This window comes from Chamaea fasciata, unplaced genomic scaffold (genome assembly GCF_029207755.1).
Source record: "Chamaea fasciata isolate MVZ Bird 193981 ecotype frontalis unplaced genomic scaffold, bChaFas1.0.hap1 SCAF_2, whole genome shotgun sequence".
In the NCBI taxonomy this organism is placed as follows: Eukaryota; Metazoa; Chordata; class Aves; order Passeriformes; family Sylviidae; genus Chamaea; species Chamaea fasciata.
Genome location: NW_027094087.1, coordinates 47,329,106 through 47,350,822, shown reverse-complemented (window position 1 = coordinate 47,350,822; position 21,717 = coordinate 47,329,106). Strand labels below are relative to the sequence as shown.

At 42.9% G+C, this 21,717-nt stretch overlaps 1 protein-coding gene across 3 annotated transcripts in view; it reads right to left on the bottom strand.

Annotated features, from left to right (window-relative positions):
- Positions 1-21,717, bottom strand: part of MTUS2 (microtubule associated scaffold protein 2) — a 232,592-nt gene that overhangs the window by 12,988 nt on the left and 197,887 nt on the right. For all 3 annotated transcript variants that reach the window (XM_066175947.1, XM_066175949.1, XM_066175948.1), the window contains 2 exons: positions 6,292-6,358; positions 697-911 (listed from right to left, as the gene is read on the bottom strand). In XM_066175947.1, coding sequence (XP_066032044.1) covers positions 697-911; positions 6,292-6,358 — 282 coding nt within the window. The remainder of the gene's footprint in view (positions 1-696; positions 912-6,291; positions 6,359-21,717) is intronic.

Sequence of the window (21,717 nt, the reverse complement as noted above, 5' to 3'; positions counted from 1 at the left end):
AGAACATGCTATTTGATAGCACCTTCTAATACATCTTTAGAAATCAGTTCATGAACAGAAATAAGTAGTTTGTCCAGGACAAAACAGCCCAGTTGCATAGAGTTATAGTGTTTGCTCTAACAAAACCAGGTAATAGTAGTTGCTTGTGAGAATACTCCTGTCTACACACAGAAAGCAAAGCAAGGAGAAACACCTGGAATGCACGGTCCAAGAAATTAGACTGAATGGTGGGGCAGCAATCAGGGGACCCGGAGTGTATCACATGCTTGATGTTTATGCTGCAGGTGTTGCATGGGTGCTATCACTTCACTGTATTGCCCTTAGCAAATAACAGTGGGCTGGCTCTGCTGGCCGTACTTGTGTGGAACAGGTTCTTATAACCCTTGGTTTTAGTCATAAATTTACCATTATAGGTGGGTTGAGGAACAAGCAGGTGTGGGCAGCAGAGCTAATCTTAATATTTTTATTGTAAAACACCAGCAAGCATATGAAGGCGAGACATGGTAATGTAACAGACTAGTGTGTAGGAAAAAAGTAGAACTAATAGAAAGAGCAGTAAAGATATTCAGGATTACATTTTTCCACTCATAACTCATTACCAGTGTCTTCATGTTGAAATGTTCAATATATTTCATTACCTAAACCCCATCAGTACTACCATGGACTCCTCTTCAAAGGCAACAGGTGGAGACTGACCTGATCCTGATGCTGCAATTTGGCTTGTTCCAGCTGCAGCCTGTGCTGCTCCTGCAGTCTCTCCTTCTTGGCATGGTACTCATCCTGCAGCCGCTGCTCCAGCGCCTGCATCTCCTTCTGCTGCTGCCTGCGGACCTGCCTCCCCTCCTCCTTGAAGTGCCTCTCCAGCTCCTCCTTCTCTCTGAGCAGCTTCTTCCATCTCTCCATGTTGAGGTCTGTGGAGACAAAACCAGAGTCCTCACACTGCCCAGCACAAAGCAGAGGCATTGGACCTGTTTGTAGAGCAATGAGCTCGGCACTTCTCTCCCACTCTGTTATACAAGGGATATGATTGACCACTTGCCCAGAATGATTTGTATCTCACACATCCCATTTTTGAGCCGTTTGAAGCTGCTCATCCCATAAACCTGTCTCCAGCTCCAGCAAGGACCATTCAAATCCATTAAAGCACACTTGCTTAAAATATTTATGTACACACTATCTTGTGTACTTCATGGTATCAGAGTACAATGAAAGGCTGATACTGAAGACAATCAGAAAGCGTGAAGTTCTTACTCTAGTGAAGTAACCCAGTGACTATGTCTCAGAATTCACACCACTGTTTTCCAACAGTTTTATCAAGTCAAGGAAAATCAGTCCATTTCCCCATTTGATTCCACACCTTTATTGTCCCTCAGGTCCCAGGAAAGCAATGTCACAAACACTGTGTCCTCAGCCTTTTGCTTTGCTAAAGAACAGTTGCAAAAAATCCAGATATTGAAGACTTGATGCAAGCTGGACAAGATCAGCCAGAGTACATTTACAGAGCAAGTTTTCTCACTCGTAAAGATCTAACAAGTAAGAAGTGATTAAAATCATCATGACCATAACATTCAGAATACTAGAGAAGGAGAAATGGGTTTCTAATGGCACTGCTAGATCTTCTTTCTCATTTAGACCCATACCTGATTTAGAAAGATGATCAGGTTTTTGAACCAACTGACGGCATATTAATCCTTCCCTTGTCTTTCAAAATGCACGCGCCATACACAGACCTGTACGGCACAGTAAGTCAGGGGATTGGGAGCAGCTGTCTCCCTGCTGAATGCTTCAAACCCATATTTATCCTATGACAACATATTTGTTCAATATCTGTATCTTCTTGTCTCCTTCTACTACAGTGTCAGACGGTGCTCATTTTTCCCAGGACAACAACAATTTGTCCAAGCTGCCGGTGCTCTGTCCCCACAGCTTACCAAGGTGCACCCATGCCAAGGTAGTTTGGACACCCAAGCTAATCATTCCCTTCCCCACACAGCTTTTTTTCAGCCTATTTAGAGCCCTGCTTCCACACTCTACTGGACAACAATATCCAGATTTGCTCACTATGTCCAGACAGATAAACACTACTGGGCTCCAGTTCTGATCCTGATATTTCTGGAGTGCTGTAAGGGACTCTGTCCCTGTCAAACTCTCTGCTCCTTACGGAAAGAGAGTGAACCAGTGAGTTTAGCACCTCAGTGGCAGCACATAGAAAGCTTTCCCACTTGCCTTATATCCAGAATGGAATGGTACATTAGGTGGAATCTCTTGTCTTCTGGTAGTCTGGATTATAGCTCTAAACCCTCTCTTGTTTTTTTATTATCTTTGGCACGTAAAGTGATCCCAGAACAGGAGGGGTTATGCTTGCAGCTCTGCCTTCAGTAGAATTCAAACTTACTCAAGCTTAAAATAGGAGATGTAATGAACCCCATCTCTCTCCAGCCTCTCTAATGAGATTACCCAGCACACAGGGAGGGCTGGGCAATGAAACAATGTGCACTAACCAAAAGTCCATCCAAAACACATCCTGCAATCTGAAATACAAGACTATTCACAAATCAGACCCTGATGCAGGTGGAAAATGAGGGAACAGGGAAGCAGGGAAAGTGAGCTTGCATGGCATGTTCCCCATACACCCAATAGTGCTACTGGAGGCAGAAAATGAGGCAATTTGCCCCATACAGAATATTAAGTACCTCTAATGAGAAGGAGTGATCCCTACCATAAGTCTCAGACTAGGACAAATGAGGCTGAGGACTGAAGTGTTGAGGAAAAACTGAATCTCTTCTTAGCAGGGCAATGGACCTTTGGGCCTAGCTCTCCTGGGACAGACATAGCAGAAGGCAACACCCATGGAGCCCAAGGGTCTGTAGCTCTCCTGCTCAAGGAGCAGGAACCTGGGAGAGCCTGCCCTGCTGGACCCAGCTGTGGCTTCAGCGTGTGGTCTTGGTGAAACAGCTGTGTCATCTCCAGCAGGCACCCCATAACAGATGCCTGAACAGATGACCTGCTACTGCTGCTGGAAAACTGTGAATTTAGCTTCCAGGCATCAAGACAGGAATACTGTTAAAGTGAGCTACTCTTGTAGAAAAAAAGAAAAAATTACTCAGAAAAGTAAGATGAATGTATTACTGACATGGAACAGGAGCAGAAGAGCACAACTGTTACTGGTCTGTTGTGAAGAGTTACAGCCTGGTTTTATTTTTCCTTCTCTGTAGGTATCTCCATTGCTGCTCACAGGCTGGAAATGACTCTGACACAATGTGGCATCTCCTGGGATGACCGTCTTCTGGGTTAAATGAGACCAGCTACTGCAGCTTCCCTACTCCCTGAGCACTGAGTGCACAACAGATCCATTTCAGGCTGGGCTGGGAAGGTGAGGGAAAGGCAGGTGTCACTATTGGACTGACCTTCCTCCCCCCACCACACACAGTTGGAGCCACAGTGCAGCCTCCCCAACCCTGGCACTCTGCATTCAGGAGTGCAGCTCCTGTGGGAACTGGGGGCTGGTGCGTTATGGTCTTACAGAGGGACTGTTTCCTTCTGACATGAGAAATGGGCTCTTCTTCCTGACCCTCAGCCCCAAAATCAAGGACAAATCACAGCCACCACACTCAGGTTTAAGTGTTCTCTGACTGGGAGGCATATCCAGGAGGAGATGGCACAAAGGCTTTAGCTTCAAAACTCTTGAGAACACAGATAATACAAGTTTTAAACTTGATACCTCATTGTCTTTCCTCCATCTAGGTTTTTTATGCATCTCCATACCTCCTCTCAACACCCTTCACGCCATCTGACAGTAAAGGAGCAGGTAATTTTGACATTTAATTTCTGCTAGGTTGAAGGGAAACAGCTGGTATTCAAAACCTCTTCATTGCAAGAGACTCTGTTGCAGCTGAAAAGTGCTTATATTTATAATTTATAAAGATCGGTGTCTTGAGTGTAGAACGATTGCTTGTCATGTTTTCCTAGCCTTGCTATTTCTAGAATAATACATGAGCAAACCTTCTTGCTTTTAATTACAAATCCCTCAGTGTTTACAAAGGCCAAGACTCCTCCCCAGGACTGGGAAGGGAGAATTACTTTCCTATTTCACTCATGCTGGTTTCAGATGTGGTGTGACACTTTCACAGGAGTGCTGGGGGTAAAAGTGGACAGTGTTGTTTGAACCTCAATATTTTGTCTGGCTCCAGAAGGATGCAGCTCTCTCTAAGCTATTTTTACACATGATTCATCACTGCTATGGCTTCAGCAATGGTTTTATTTACCACAAGAATTTTCCTTAAATATATATTCTTACTTTTCTGAACAGTGGGGTCTCTGTTGCAGTTTCATTGCTTTGCATAGCAGAATCTTGTAGATTCTGTTGAAGACTGCATGCAGTGAAAACCAAGCACATTCAGCACCCAAATTATAACTCTGAATTACAGCTATTGCCCAAACAACAAAATGTTGTTCTCACGGCCTGCATCAAACCTGGCTAGTCCAGTCTTGTTTTACTTATTCATTCAGGTGTTTGTATCAGTGAGTCTGACATGGTGAATTTACACATGAGAAATTGGGAATTTCTGACCAACACCCATGCTGTTTAACTGGACTGGTTATTTTTAAATTAATGAAAAACTACTTATTAAAGTGACAGAGGCAAGTCAGAACTACGCCTTCACTGTAGTAAAAATAACTCACTCTGATTTCCCCTGAATTTCTTCATAGAATCACCCAAGACTGCTGCTGTCAAATAAAGGACTGTAGGACTGTTTCACTTTTTGCATAAATAATGTACAATATTGTACAACACACTGATTCATCTGATAGTGAGATCAAAATAATCCTCCTATAGCACAGGTGGGCTGCGTGTCTCCAGTAGCACCCTCATGTTTCCAGTAATAACCTCAGCTTGAACTGCTCTAGAGACTGCAAAGACCTGCACTGATGAGAAATGCTCTCATGTACATGGCATTTACCATTTCACCTCCTCCACAGTTCTTAAACACTGGCTGTTTCACAAAATTAAGTTTTATAATTTTAAACCGAAGTAAAAGAGACTGTGCAGCAATTTTAGACTTACGCTGAAAAGCATAGGCATTTATCTTCCATATGTAGGGATATATACTAGGATTTTTAATTGCTGATGAATTATTTCCCATTCTGCTGAAGTGCAATACCTGCACATGTTCATCTTTTTGTTGATCCCTACTGAGAGTTTTTTCTAGCTGGCCATGTTGCATCTCAGGGTTGCACAGAGAGGATTACCTCCACCAAGCAGCCAACTGTGTCACTCACAAACAGCCTCTGCTTAGCATCTCCATGTTGTCCAGAGTGATGGGAGGAAGAGGTGGCCTATAATGACTCTTCTCCATTACAAAGCACAGGGAGGATCTGCAGTTCTGCCCGTCCCAGAAGGGTTTGGCCTGAGCCTCCCTTTGTTGGCCATGTCATGCACTGGACACATGACACAGTCTGTGCTTAATGGGTGACCCAGGAATCGGGCTCCCACATACAAGGAAAGCTGAGAGGTCCCCCCTATGCACAGCACCAGATATCAGTAGTTCCAACACCTATTGGTACTCAGGATGTCCCCTGACGCAGTGTTCCTGCTCTCCATTTGCCCTGGAGTAGAGGAACCCAACATCACACTCATTCTGGAGAGATTTAAGCCCAGAAGAACTCAGCCTGTTGGCTGAATTCCGAGCAAAAGCCCATTTTCTCTCTCAGGAGTGGCAATATCTTTACACTCTCTCTCCTGTCGAGATCAGAAAGTAAAAAGGAAAAGAAGGGCATGCAGATACACAGAGAATATACAGACCAAATGGGATGCATTGCTCTTTCTGTCTTTCAACAAGGAAGAGGCCTTAGAGATATCAACAAGCAAATTCTGAGCTTGATGTCCTTTCGTTTGTAGCTGAACTGCAAAACATAGCCATGTTCATAAGTTGGTGATGCATTCCCAGTCACTGTGCACTGCAATGGTCCCAAGCTCCCACTTCTCATACACTGTGCTTCTTCCTCAGCAGTGCTGGTGTTTGAGGGCAGAAGCTATGGATTTATGGAGAACAATTTAGCAAAGATGACGCACAACTGGCTCCAGTGTTTGTGGTGATGAACCCATCCGCACAGCAAAGATGTGAAATAAAGGTTCCCTTCAAAGTCATAAAACCCTTTGCCACTGGGCTTCAGAAAACACTTCATCACATGTATGGAGGTTCCCCAGGATCAGGTCACAGGGAATCATAATAACTGCTTTCACGTAAAGTGAGAAAATCTCTTTGTTGTTACTTTTCTTGTACTACTTACCAACTTCCTCCCTGGTCTTTGCATGCTTGACTTGTAACTCCTTTATTTTCACAAGGGAACTTTCATTCTGTTTAAGGAAAAAGAGAGAGAAATATGTATAGTACCCAGGTTTATCCCAGGCAAGCACTTTCACATGTTCATTTATTAAAGCAGATTAGATTGATTCTTCACTCTACTTTTTCTTTTTTTTTTTTTTAGGGGAGGGGAGTGGGATTATAATGAACTCATTCAGTTTCTAAATCAAGCTTAGGAGCCACAACTCACTGGCTACAAATACTTTGTGTGTCTACAAGTACATGTACACACAGTCACGTGCACACAACAGTGCAGAATACTATATTTACTCCTATGTGTCTAAAAAGACATCTTTATTTTTTTATAATTTTGTGGTCAGCCTGTGTACCATTTACAGCTGGATTGCACGTACTAGATTTATTAAAACTGTTATTTTTTTCATCTATTTAAGCCTGCATTTAACCACCTCCAATCATATTAATATGTTCACAGAGTCAAACTCACAGAGCAGATTGCTGCACTCACACCATTCTATGCATGGTGAGCATTCACATACAAACACCGCTAATAACCTGATGTTCATGCCTATCTCCACATCTATTTCTGTGATTTTAATTATTAGGGCTTCTTTCCTTGACTGATCTCAAAAGAAATCAGAATATTTAAGGAGTAAAACAGATGAATTGGCTAAAAGAAAATGAAAACATATTTACATGAGCAATGTTAAGGTGTTACTACCAAAATGCAAGGACTTTGACAGCAGATAATTGACTAGTGCTGTGCAAACTGACAAACAAAATTCTTATCTCCATCCACTGGAGTCTGATTCAGTACAATAAATCCCAGCATAGCGGTTCAATCATATGGGCACTTCAAATTGGGATGTATCATGAATCATATTAGAAAGAAGACAAAGGAATACACCCTGCTGGGAAGATCACTAATGATTAATAAAACTAGATCAGGTTACTATAAATATGTCCTGGGTTAGAAAAGGTCAAGAAAACTTTAAGGACACTACAGAAAAATAATATTTAAAAGAGAAAAAGCAGTACAGTAGTAAATTAAATTAAAAGGAGTCCTAGAAACCAAATCTTTCTGTATTAAGCAAGCAAGGCTAATAAAAATCTAGGGCACAGACAGGATTAGTTTGGCTGCAGGATACATAGCAGATAAGATAGCAAGTCAGTTCTATATTACAAAAATGAAAAGAAAAAAAAAAAAACACCACTTCAGAACTTAATGTTTCTGTGTATTTTTCCTGCATCTGACTTTCAACTCCATTAAGAGAAGTAACACAACTTTATTTCTGGTAATACCAGAATAATAGAATCTGGAATTTGAATTAATTTTTTACATATTGCCCTTTTGGGATGATTTCCACCAGACCCAAAGGACACACTTCCAGGAAGTTTGCTGTAAATGAAGTGATAAACTGAACTGATTTGAGTGCCTTGAAGGCTTCAGGAGACCCAGATGATCATTCTTATTCTTATTCTTATTCTTATTCTTATTCTTATTCTTATTCTTATTCTTATTCTTATTCCCTGGAGACCCAGAGCATCTTTCTTATTCAGATATGGGAAGAAGCCAGGAATGCAAGGCCTGGCTCCTCCAGTGACTCCTCCTGGCTCCATACCCTGCTGAGTAATGCACAGGGGGCTGGGTGCCAGGACTGCAGAGTGTCCAGTCCTGACCAACTGCATTAGGCTCAGAATAAAATTGTGTAGCTTCTTGTGGACTTTCTCCTAAGTAGTCAAAAAGTTGTGGAAAAAAAAATCCAGATAAATACAGCCTGATACATTAAAAAAACAGATCCCTTCACACAGTTTCCCAGACCAGCAGTCTTAAAGGAGTAAAGTTTTCCCTTTTGGAGAATACCGTTGCATCTGCCCATATGGTCTGTTTAACTCACTGGAGTCATTTTAAGAAGTGCTCTTGACAAACTGCCAGGCCTGGTGCCCTTGAATATAGGAATATACTGGAAGCAGGACTTGCAGATGGGAAGCACCCACTCAATTACCAGCTCTCATTCTCTTTGAAACAAAAGCCACTGAAAACAAGGGAGCTCTGCACAAATCATTTACCGGCACCTACACATAAGCAGAACTCAGTGGGATTGTTACTATTCTCTTTACATGAAGAAAATTACAAGCAAGTAAAAAAATCTACTCTTTTGGAAGATAAAGTGTTTTAGATTTTGATCCCCCGTAAGAAATATTACAGGCTCCACATTTTACATGATGCTTTATCTTAGATAAGGTTTTTCCTACTCTTGAGGACACTTGGCAATGGCATCCTCTCCAAAAACGTGGAGAATTGCCATCGTGCCACCTTAAAAATGCTATCCCATAACTCCAGCTTTAGCATGGACACCAACCCACCACCCTGGGGCTGTGGTTTCCAGAGCAGAGCAGCCCCTGGGTCTACCCTGGGCAGCCTGATCAGCACAGTTCAGGTGCCTTCACTGTCATTTTACTGCTCTGCCAATACTTCCTGCATTGGGTTTTATTTTGGTCATAGCTTCCTGTCTGCTTTTTGGAACCTCATACTTGTGTTTCCTGGGAGATCAGATGTGCAATGGTTGCCCTCAGTGCCAAGGCCTCAAATAGTTGCCCTTTTTCACAGCGTTCTTCTAGAGGGCAACAACATGAGTCCTTATCTTCCTTTTGTGGAAGAGAAGCGAGGTGCACTTTTGGCTGAACATCAAATCAGCCTCAGAGTTTCCTGGATGTGCAGTGAACTCACAAATCTCCAGCATCTTCTGTAACTGCAACTTGCTTTGTCAGTGTGACATGATAGGTTTGGGCTGTCCATGTTCCTGTGACACTGTAAACATGACAGCAATGCAAAAAAAAAGCCCCTGCTTGTTATCATCAGTGTAGTTCCGCAGATAACCAGCACTCCACTGTCAGCATAGCCAGGGAATGCCAGCACTAAGGAAATCAAATATTACAGGAGAGCAAATCTGGATCTGACTTTGGAATGCAAAGCTATCACATTCAGTGCTGGGATTCCTACACATCCACTACCAAAATATCAAAGCAATTCAAAAAATGCACAAGTACACAAGGAAAGCTTCACCAAAACAAATGGGTAAGAAACCAAGTCCAGAGGATCTCCCACTGGGTTAATCAGTCTTCATTAATATTTATCTCAATGAAGTATTTGAAAGAGAAGACAGGGTAAGCCGCTGCCCTCCCAAGAGTTTTGTGTCCAATAAGGCTCAGCATATCAAAGGAGCTTTGTAGGGATTCTCTACTAGGTCACCACTTGGAGTTGAGCCAATGAGGGTAAGCATCCAAGGGCCAAATCTAACTTAGGTTTAATAAAGCTCATTGACTGTACACACCTGTTTTCAGCAGGAGAAAACATCAGAGACCCTATCAGGAGAGTGTACAAATATCCACCATTTCCAGTGCAGTAGTTAAATGGCAAGGAAGAAAAAATATTGCTTTGATGTGATCTGGAATTCCTTTTTCATGCCCAAAAATGTGAAACCAGAACAGTGCATTTTGCACAAATTAAAATGTCACATTTACTCTTCACATACTTTTAATGAATGAGGGACTCCGTTACTTTTTAGAAAAAATTATGACAAAGGTCTTCTGTTGGCAGCATCCCAAGAAATTACTCTGATAGTGGAGTAATTTTCATAAAATAAGATTACACTCATGATGGAGATGAAGAAAAACTTCTTCCTTGTTCCTGAGCTCTGCAACGTAATGATTAATTAAGTCTTGTGTCGGGAATATGTCTCATCTCCTCAGACAGAAAGAAAAGTAGAATAAAACAGGTAGAATGATATGTTTGCCCTACTGCTCTGTTGCATAGAAGACACAGTAGCAACTCTTTTTCCTATCATCAGCTCTATAGCATACAGAACTCCAGTATTTCTCTTGTGAAAAGCTTGATGTTGGACAGCATTTCAGCAAGTGAAACAGACACTGAAAATGGCACGTGTGAGCTCTCCATTCAACACAAAACACCCTGAAGATGGACTGAGGCATGACCTACAGTGGTGCAACAGCTCTAGAAAACAAGGCAGGTAGTCAGGCAGGTAGGCAGAGGTGTAGGAAGAAAGCAGGAATTTGTACAATTAAATAAGAGTGGCCAAACCTAGCAGTGTAGCTCAGAAAAAAAAAATTAGCTGAATTTAGATATAACCGCATGCAAGGATCTAGAAAAATAACTTGGTAAGGAGACATCATAATATGGATCTGAGGATGGGCAGGATGCTGGTGTTGTCCAAACAGATTAAGAAAGTAGTGATTAAGTAGCGATGAAAGCTTGTGAGCAGGGGCTGAATGGGGCACTGAGCAACCTGATCTCATTGAAGATGTCCCTGCTCATTGCAGTGGTCTTGAACTGGACGATCTTTAAAGGTCTCTTCCAACCCAAACTCATCTGTAATTCCGCGGTTCTATGAAAGGCTCTGCTTTAGTTGCATGGAGCTTCAGAGGGCAGGTAGACATCCTCAAGGAGACATAATCAAGGAGACTAGTCAAGATTTTACCTTGGACCAGGAATAATTGAGGGATGAGGAGGCAGATTTGAGGTTTGTCTCAGACCCTCTCTCCTCTGAGAGCTACAACCTAACTGAGAGATACTAATGAATTAGAAATACTAATTAAGTAAACCTCTAGGTACTTTTTAACAATAGATAGGTAATAGTAGATCCATCATAGAAATGGAAATGGGTCAGATCAGGCAAGGAATGTCAGAAAATTGCTCAGATCCACATAGGAAGTCAGCCGCAACTAGGAAGCAAACATGGGAACCTGGAGTTACCTGCCAAAATTTACATGACTCTCACCCTGCCAACTTACATGTTTGCTTATATTCTAAGATCAAAATGTATGCTGGACAAACACTTCTGAGTTCTCTCAGTATCTCCTAAAAATTCTCTGCACACAGATGCTCTGTGGCACTTGTTACTAAAAGTGCTCCTCCAGAACATCTGTCTTCTATGCAGAGCTTTAAAAAAAGAAAAAAAAAATCCCTGACATGCAAATGGTGCTAAGTCACTGTGGTGCTGTATTCAGACTTCCCTGTGGCAAGGTGTTATTTCATCATGGGAAAGAGAATCATATACCTTGGGAATTCTCTTGTACCAATAAATATTTCAGATGATACTTGTAGAAGCAATAACTGAATCCCACTGCAACTGATATTCAAAATTACCTATAGTCTTTATTTAAAAAGAGGTGTTTTAATGCTGCTGTTCAATCATGCTGATTGTCAGGTAATCCTTCCTCATAATACCCTTTAGGTTAAAGTTTACAAGCACTTAGATATTCCACAGTGACTGCACTTTGCCAAGTTTTATATTAACCCACACATTTTTTCTTAACCTGGTTAGTAGCATATCTCAAGCTATATTTGAACTATTATTAGGTAAATGGGAGATACTATCAGTTTTTCATTCAATAGAGTTATATGAATATATCATAAAGCCAAACTCTAACAGAATACACTGCACAAACGTGTTTCTGCCAAGACATTTTCTATTAAGCAAATTAAATGCATACATGCATTCTCTCACTCTTCAGTACATAAAACCCAGGCAAATTTCCAGAAGAATAATGGGGAAAAATATGAATTCAAAGTGTCCCACAACTTCTCTTGCGCATGCTATTTTCCAGCCGCCTGTAGCTGTGTACTTACTTCTGCACTGACATTTCTTACATGACCCATTTTGGTGCCTAGGAATGTGTTTGATTTAGATTCACGCAAACATAAGAAAACAGGTAGTTCTGTCTTGTTTCACTTCTCCTAGACTGGAGGATCATTCCTCTGTTGGAGATGTAAAACTTTAGGACAGCTAGAGGCTGAATAATCTCTCTTCAAACTTTAAAGTTTCCTTTCTGACTTGTACTCCACACGGCTATTAAAAATGTAAGAAAAGCAGAGCAAAGTATCAAACCGACTGTTGCTACAGAAGATGCCAGCAGTCCCTCCGTGTTTCACGAGCATCCAACCCTTCCATTTAGACTGCAGGATAAACTTATGTAAGGCACTGCAGTGCATGAGAAAGCGACACTTAGACCTGTCCCTGGTGAAGGGGAGATCAGCACACTGCAAACAAGCCGAGCATCGCTCCCCTCTCCGCCACCCGGGAAGCGCATCCGCCACCGACCCCAGCGAGAAGCATCAGTACAGGCTCTATCACGGCTTCCCTTTCCCTAAAGGATAGAAAAAAGAGGCAAAAGTACCGTCTCGGCCTTGCACAGAGAGGGGGAAAAACACGTGGAGCAGCATTTGCCCATCCTGGCAGGACAGTCACCCACCGGACCGACACCCGCCGGACTGCCGCCAGTCTGGCCCGGAGCCGGACGTTGAGCCCCGGCCGTTGACACAAGGAATGTCACGTCACCGCCCGCCGAGACCGGCCGAGGAAGGGGACTCGTCAACCTGATGCCTCCCGGGGCCCCGGGGGATGCCGGGGCCGGGGAACGGTGGGTGCCGCGTGGCCGGCGGCTGCGGAGCCCGGCGGGTTCGCCCCCCGGCAAGGGCTGCCCGCTCCCCGCCCCGCTGCTCGCCCGCTGGATCCGGCCTCTCCCGAAAAAGGTTTCTCCGGCTGGCAAAGGCTTGCCCACAGTAGGGCACGTCCAGCAGCGCCATCGCAGGGAAGTGCCGGGGCGGGCGGCTGCCGGGACGGGGCTGGAAACTTCGCAGCGACAGCCCCAAAGGCGCTGAAATGCGAGAGGGAGCCTGGGCTCTCAGCCGGGGTGCCGCTGGCTTCTCTTCTCCGTGCCGCATCCACAGCCACTGATCACCGTAGTGCCCGTCCTGCGCACCCGCTCGGATGGTGCCTTTAAGCTGAGCGTGTCCTGGTTGGTTGCCGGCGCTCCTGCTGTCCCGCAGCGCTCCCGGATCCACTCCCGGCTCTGCCGCACTGGGCTCCTCCCGGCCGCCGTGCGGCATCTGCGGCTGGGCACGGCTGTCCCGCGGTCCTGCTCGGCTCTGCGCAGTCCTGCGCGGCTCTGCCGGCGCGCCCCCGGGCGAGCGCAGCGCTGCGCGGCTCCGCGGGGCCGGGCGCGGATGTTGCCCGCCAGCGGCTGGCTCCAGACTGCGACAGCGGGCGCCAGCTCATCCGCGGGCCGTGGGGGTGTCCCCTCGCTCCCGGGGGTCCCCCAGCCTCCCGCGGCGCTCTAATCTCCCTGAAAGGACTTTCCCTGAAATCGTTGATTTAAATCGCGACGACGATCAACACCCACTGGACCTCGGTGACTCCTTGCGATGGCAAAAACAGATCTCTGCAGCGTACCCAGAGACTTCTGTAATTCTCCAGTGCTGGCGTAATTTTCTGGCCATGTATATATGTATGTACACCACTTAACCTAACCCTCACCTGCATATACACGCGGGTGTGCTGCGTATGTCCGGTCTGTATCAGTTTGCCCACTGGGAACACATTTTCTGGGCCGGACCCAGGACATGGAGCTGCAGCAGGCTCATTTCTCCTGGGCTGTTGCCTTAGGCATAGCATATTTTCCTCGAACAATTTACATTGTAGACAATGCTGGGAAAAGGCAGAAGAGTTCAATGACTCACACCCAAGGTGGTATTTGTGCTGTGTCCACTGTTTAAACCTGAAAACCACTATTTTCCTGAAAGCCAAATCCCTACCAAACACACAGAAAAGTGACATTGCCCATATTGCTGAACAGCTCTGCCTTCTGGTGGGAAAGATCCTCAGGTCTACGCTTCTCTGGACAGAAGTTTTTGTTTAAATGTATGTTCAGCTGTGACTGGTGATGCACAAAGTGATTTTAAAAGTAGTAGGAACCAACAAGAATGTCCAACAAAACTGTGTTAAATTACATTTAAATTCTCAGGTAACTTCAGTTTGTGTCACCTTCTTATTCTCTCTCTCACTCTTCCTCAGCCCTGCCAGGACTTCAACTAAAGTTTTAGAATACCACAGTCAAGTAATTAAAAACAAAAAAACAATGCCAACAACATAGAAACCCAACTAACAAACAAATAAACAAAAACCCAAACCCAACCACCGAATCAAATTTAAAATTGCACTGCAAATACGTGTCTTCTAACATTTGTGTTCAAGACCCAACTTTCTTTACAGCGTCTGAAAATTAATTTGGTTGGCTACTGATCAGCTACAGAGTAGAGGTAAAAAGAGACTTCTTTGTATGGTGAAATCATTTCATCCTCACTGTAGGAGTTTCTTTTTTTGCCACACAACCTGAAGTCTGTAATTTGGATCTTTTACAGTCCAAATCCCGACTGGAAACTTTCTAACTGCCATAGAAAAAAATCTACATAACCACTTGTAGACAAATTACCATGGCCATTTCTCTGAGCTGGCTATTAGAACTACAGTATTTAGATCCATGTCTGACTGTCAGGCAGGGAAAATAAAACCCGGTCATTTTCCTTTTGTTATGCTTTTAAAATGAAGTACTGATCTTCAACTGCTTTGCTAAGAATGGGGGATTTGCTGCTTGCAGTTCTTACAAATCTGAGGTAAAGATTAGCTAGCAAGGTCTATGCATGACTTTAGTACCACTTAAGCACTAAACTGGAAGAGTACATATTGAAGTGAAACTTAAATTAAGCAGAGATCATTTGTTGTCCTTCTGGCTAGGGTGAATTGAGGTCGCAGAGGCTGATTTAGGATTGATAATGGATAAGGATGTGCTTGGGAGAGCTGCTGGGCTCTTTGGTCAGCTTAGATCCTTTTGGAGAAAGTGAGACCAAACTCAGTTTGAATTAAACCTCGTTTTTCAGGCCAAGGTGTGTAGCATTAAGGTGAGAAAACACCAACGTTAAGAAAGCAGATGGAGAATAGAAACAATTTTAAAGAGCAGTTCCTCCGTCAAATGCACAAACAAGGAGGATGAAGAAAGAATTTAGGAGGGGTCTCTGTGGTGGCAGCATGCTGACAGGTAGGTTACTATGTGGAGGACTTCAAGCACACACCTGAAGGCAGCAATGCCTCGGGAATTAAGGATATAGAATGGGAAATGAACATAACTGAGGAGCAAAACACTCAGCAAAGCAGGCACATCAGAGGAGAGGACAGCCCCTACACCCAAATTCTATGAGAACTGGAACTTTAAACAGCAGGTTCAAACCAAGGTTTTTAAATTATTGATTCCTAATTTTAAACTGCTAGAGTCATCAGCCTGATTTCAGTGGCATGTGGCACTTGGATTAAATAATGAGAGGCATAATATTTTAAGAACACCTTGTTAAGCACAACAGAGCACCAAAGGCAGAGAGATTCACACCAGTGCAGACTGCTGCCTCTGTACTCAGAAAGAATTGATATTTTTCGATAGGGGTAATAGGTAACTCCCCCCTATTGGGGACCAAGTGACCATGTGGTGCCAACCACAACATTATCACCAGGCTGGGAAAGATAGGGAGTTTCTGAAGCAGGGAGGAGGCCTATGGAGGAAGAGGACCAAGAGTTGCAGTAAATGGAACTATTGGGCTGTGTGGAGATAATGAATAGAGCTGTTCAAAGATCAGTCCTGGGGGCAAGTTATGCTGTTCACTTTTGACCCTGATCAAATATTAGTGAGTGCTAATGTGAAGCTGGGATGCACTGTCCATCATGGGGCGAGTTAAAACACCATGCTTGTCAAGCTGGATGCTACTTAGGTCTATAGGAGTGGTCATGATAGGAAATATAGAATACTGAGCAGTCCAAGGTCCCAATCACAAGGACAAACAAAAGGACACTCAAGTAGAAGATGGGAACTCATCAGCTGGAAATAACAGCAAAAACCTGTATTGCTTATCCAGTGAAAAAAGATGGATGTCTACTTACAGATCTGAATAAAGCAAATAAAACCTTAGGCTCCAGGAAACACTAAGAGGGAAGTTTAAATGCTTTAAGAAAAGGCACAGAGAGATCTCACCGGAAACCTCACACAGTTCTGGTCCCCCATGCTTGGGGAATAGCAGTTCTGAGGCAGGGAAAATATTGTCCACACCACTGGAGGGGTGCCATGTTAATACACATCTGCTTTTTCTAAGAAAACAACAGTTTTCTTTGGAAAATTACAGCTTACTATAAATATAGGGAGAACACTAAGAGAGGCAGAAGTGCTTCAAGGTCAAAAAATGTATTTACATAAGGATAAAAGAGTGTGAACTTGGGCATACCTAAGTCACAGGAGATTCTGAAACAATCTTCTAGTAAAACAGAGGAAAATATAATGACTTTCAAGCTGAAAACCGATCATTTTAAGGAAGAAGTTATAGAATTTGGCAACAGGGAGGGTCTGGATTTGATGACCCAGAATGAGCTTTGCTAGCCTTTCCTATCCATGCAATACTGCTTGTCTGTGCATTGTCACAAATATATTGCTACGAATTTTGCTGATGGTCCACACCCAGAATGTGAATGTGCCTCTGCCAAACTGCTTTGCATGGAGCTCTGTCCCAACAGATCTGGTTCACATTTCCCTTCAAGGCAGAATGAAGAAGTCTCTGGATGAGACAGAGACCAACGTGGGCTGGGAAAACCTGCACTGTTAGTTAGAAAACCATACTTCATAAAAGTTGTGGGTTTGTTTTGTTTTGTTACTGGTAAGAGAAAATACAGGTAAGTTCACAAAGAAAGGTGTTCCTTATGTATAGGGTTAGCAGCAAATATAAAAAGAAAGAAGTCTTATAAAATTAGATTTTAAAACATAAAAGTAATTGCACAAAAAGACTCAATGAGGTATCTTTTACGATATTTATTGACTTCAGTCGGAACACAATGTAGTTAGCACCTGACAGGGTAACGCTCCTAGGTAATTAAAGACCAAGGAGGATACCTACATGTTCCTAAATGTCCCAGAGGAGTGGCTTAGTCTATAAACAACCTATTCTAATAGCAAAGTGGCACCATGGGCAGCAATTTTTCCCTACAGTGACAGAACCAATACTTTCCTCCACGATGCACATAATACAACTCCTATTTACTGTCTGAACAATTCCAATATTTTGCATCTATCTAAACTAAATTGGGAGAGGTAGGGATAAATTAGCCACATTTTATAATTTACTGCGGTCCCCAAGTGGGGCACATTATTCTCTTTAGCTCCATAATGGTCTTTATGTATCAGTGCATACACTCTGCTCTGCAGAGAATAAACAATAAATCATCAGAGTTTTATACATATATTCTAACATATATAAGAAGATGGGATTCCTAACCATTAGTATCCAATGTTTCTCTGTTTTATACAGGCTGACTAACTTTCCTGGGAGAGATATAGTGCTTTCCTTGGATTTTCACAGTGCAAAGATACAGCAAAGTGTGAAGATGGAGATCCATGGAGAAAGAAGAACAGAACTGAAGTCTTGGGAAAGCTCTGGGAGATAAAGGTAGTAATACAGTGCCATGTGTGTCACAGAGCAGGAGAATCCTCAAGGGAACTGCATATTATTCATCCTTTATGAAACGCTGGAAAGGCTTGCTGAGGGGCATAGCATGCGAAGTATGTCAAACAAATATTTAATTTAATTCAAAGGGATAACACTCCGAGGGCATGAGTTGCAAGAGACAGTACAGGAAACATGAAGGGATGCAAATTTGTTTGCAAGAGGACTGCCAGCTCTAGGAATAAGTTGATAAGGCAGTATCCAGTGTTTACGGAAATAAATAAAAGAAACAAGGAGAAAGCTGAAGGAGACAGTGGTTAGTGGTGAGGACCAAGGAGACTGAAGACAGCACTAGAGACAGATAATTGGGAGAGAAGGCTGAGGTAGGGCATGCCAGAAGTTCAAAAACTGCTTCACCTGCTAAAGAAACAAAAGTATAGGTTCAAAAAAGGAGATGAAACTGAGGAGAAAGGAAAGACTGTTCTGCAGGTGGCAATTCAGAGGACAAAGGGATATGCAGTGGTGAAGGGAGACAAGGAACAGGAGACTGGAGGAATGACGAGAGATGTGACAGTGCATAACTCAGACACTGCAATGTCTCAGCTCTGGAGAGTGATGGATAAGCCAGGCTATCGGCAGCTGCCGCCTCCTGGCATTCCCTGCAGTCAACAGCGGGAGGCGGCCGTCTCACCGACATTAAGCACCTCCAGAGGATGGCATGAGAAGTCTGGCTGGCGGCATTCGCTGGGGGCGGGATTTTGTCTAAGGCAGCGCAGAGACAGAATAGGGCAATGCTATTCCAGCAATGTATTTTGAACAGGAGGCTCAGAAAATGATTAAGTGGCACGCCAAAGATGGGAGAGCAAGGCAAGGAGAAGGGGCATCCAGCACACTTTATATGATTATCACAAGCTCTTTCTCTGCATGTACTCTCTTCAAACACTGTTACAGTTTGTGTGACAGAACATGCAGGTGGACTTGGTCAGAATTTTGATATTTACAAGAGGGAAGCTGAGTGTACTGACAGTTGCAGACAAGTGGGGAAACTGAATCTATTTTTCAATAAGCCAAACATTGGCCTCAAAGACTGAAAGTGATTAATTGTCAGTATTTTTAATTCTTCAATTCTGCAAGCAGTATAGTTTGAAAACAATCTCAACTAATCCTAAATTCTCTTTCCAGTTTCACTTCTTGAAATTTCCAGTCACATTGTATTTCTGTGAGGGCTTGAAACCAATGAAGATGAGTGCTGCTGTCAAAGGAAGTGTTTCGATCCTCTCCTCTCCTGCTCACTTGTTTTGTCCCAGCTTCCTTATAGTTCCACAAGTGTTTGGGCACTGAATCAGGTGGGAGTTAGAACTAAAGGAGGGATAAATTTGGGTGAATTTGGGGAGAGCCAATTTCGCTAGCACAGGGCCAATTTTCCCAGGACAACGAGTGAAATCCACCCTCTGCTGTTAGCCAGGAGGAGAATCCTCTGTCACAAGCCCCTGAACCCTAATCTTGTCAAACCACAGTGGCCCAAAGAAATAAGAAAAGCAAACACATTCACTATTGCACTTCATTTTCCTTGTTGGAGGTGCATTACAAGTTTTCTCTGACACAGCTCTCTCATCAGCAGCACAGTTCTCCAATTGCTCTTCAGACTTACACACGTGGTTCATTATTTTCCAGGTTGGGGTTGTTATTTTTGTTCTTGCCTAACTTAAAAAAAAAAATTCAGAAAATGTAATACAGTGATTTGGGGATTTCTGAAGCTATGAGCAGTCAGTAATGAGTTTCAGTGAGATGACTCAGCTAGAGCTGAAAGTCATGCCAGATGGCCCCAGAATGGCAATTTCCCTTGGATTTACAGTGAGGCTTCACATTTTGTGCATTACTCAGTACCATGAGGTTTTAATGATCCTCAGGCAACTTATATGGAAGCAAACGTTTTTTAATACAGTTTTTCAAGTATACAATTATGCTATTGCATACTTGGATGAATAGAATGTTTACTCTAGAATTTAACAAATTAACACGGATTACAGGCCCTCTGTTTCTCTAGTGAGAGAGCTCAGCCAGATGACTCCTTTTTAAATTCAGTTCTCATGTAAAAAGAATGTGAGGATCTAAACAGAATTCCTTCAGAGTTCTGTTATTTCTGCTAGTGTAGCCTTACATTTATTTTAGTGTCAGTAGTTTGCAAGGCCATGGATTAAAATTCATGAGAGAACAATGTTTTATTACTATGTTTTCTAGTTCTTGATGTCTGGAACAGTACAAAGTAAGCATTCCAAATGAAGTAGCTCTCGCTGTCAAGGAATTCGTATTTCCTCATATGAAATATCATTTATGCACCAAGATCACAAGGAAAAATGCATGTTTTCACTGAACTCCTCACCTGCCCTCTACCCAGGAATACATCCCCTGCAAGGTTATGTCTGAATTCCAAGCCTCTGAGTAGCTGCAAGAAGATGGCCATTTTCTTAAATCAGCTTTGCAGAGAAATGTTCCCTTTACCCAACAAACAGGTGATCTCCTCTCCTCCACCCCCAAGTTACTCTGGGCCAAAGCCAATGACAACTTCAAGCTGCTGTACTTTGAGGCCAAGCAGAACAAGGCATAAGTGCTGACAGCACTTCTATGACAGCAATGTCAGTGGCAAAAAATTCCAGCAGCTTTACATAGACCAAGTTTCTCCTATTGGAAAGATTTTCAGTGCTCTGCTGAGAGGAACAGTACTGGCTACCATTAAAACTATAATTTTAACTTTACCATAACTTACCATTCAAACTATCAGTTGTGGGCTTGGGAGGTTTATACACAAAGAAAACCTAGCTCAGATGATTTTTAGAACTCATTTTAGAAACACATCATTTATACTAACTCCTCTGTAGTTAGACCTGGTTTTAATAAAGAACCATAATAAACAGTTCTCAAATCATTATAATAACCAGACCACCACCTTCTGAAGTTATGATATGTGAGAAGTGATTGTAGGAAGCTGCATGTGAATTAGATCTCAGGGGTGAGAGCAAGGCCAGAGAATTTCAGGAGGATTGCAGCTTTGAAAGCTTGAAACCTTTCAGAGTTCATTTCTGGAACAAGATAGCTCAGACCTGAAAGGGGGGTTAAGTGAGAGACAGGTTGTGCTTTGGGTATTTGATTCAAAGGTGCAGATACATACTCTTGAATGGCTGTGAGGACACAGAAGGAGTACCAAGGAGATATACTTTCCACTTGAAAGGATAGCAAAAATGTCCTTGGAACACAATAATTACCATTTATATATATCTTTGAGTCATGGTCTGTTTAATCTAGATCCTGCATCAAGCCATGATTCTTGCCAGAACGTTCAGAAGAAGGTGCAAGTAACCCAGCATTAGAAAGTGTGATGAAAACCTGTTCTGCATGGAAAACTCATCTGAACATCTGTCTGAAAAAGGCTTCCAACCTTAAAATAGGCATCTCCCCTCTATGCAACATGTATTGCACCACCAAATATTAAATGTCTAGATATTCTTGCTACCTACAGATCTTAGTAGATTTTAAGGGCAAAGAATCAAGGAGTGGTTCAATCAAGTAGTATGAATTTTTAATCACAGGACATGATATTTTACACAATTGCTGTTCTATAACTACATTTGATGAAAACATCCCCTCTAGAAAGGCATCCCTTGGCAAGTTGCTGATATGAAGGCGTGGATCTGCTTTCTCTTCTCACAGTGGTTTCTTCTAATAACTGATCATCTCTAGTCCTAAAATTCTGTGCTTCCTTCATGTGTTGTTGCTCCAAAACTTCTACAAAAGTTTAGCAGTGGCTTCTGCTAAACATTCCCCTGACTGGTGAAAGTACTTTCTGGTACACAGCAGTACCTCCCTATGAGAATTCTTCTGCTCTGCACTCAAGCCACTTTGCCTTTTTTCACAAAGAAATCTACAGTTCTCTGCTGTCTCTCACAAAAAGGGATTTTTCCAGGTCTCAGGGTTGCTTATTACTCTTCTCTTTTTCCTCCCCATTTTTTAATTGTCTTCTAAAGATATGTGAGCACCAGTGCTAAATGTCATCTATTCAGTATC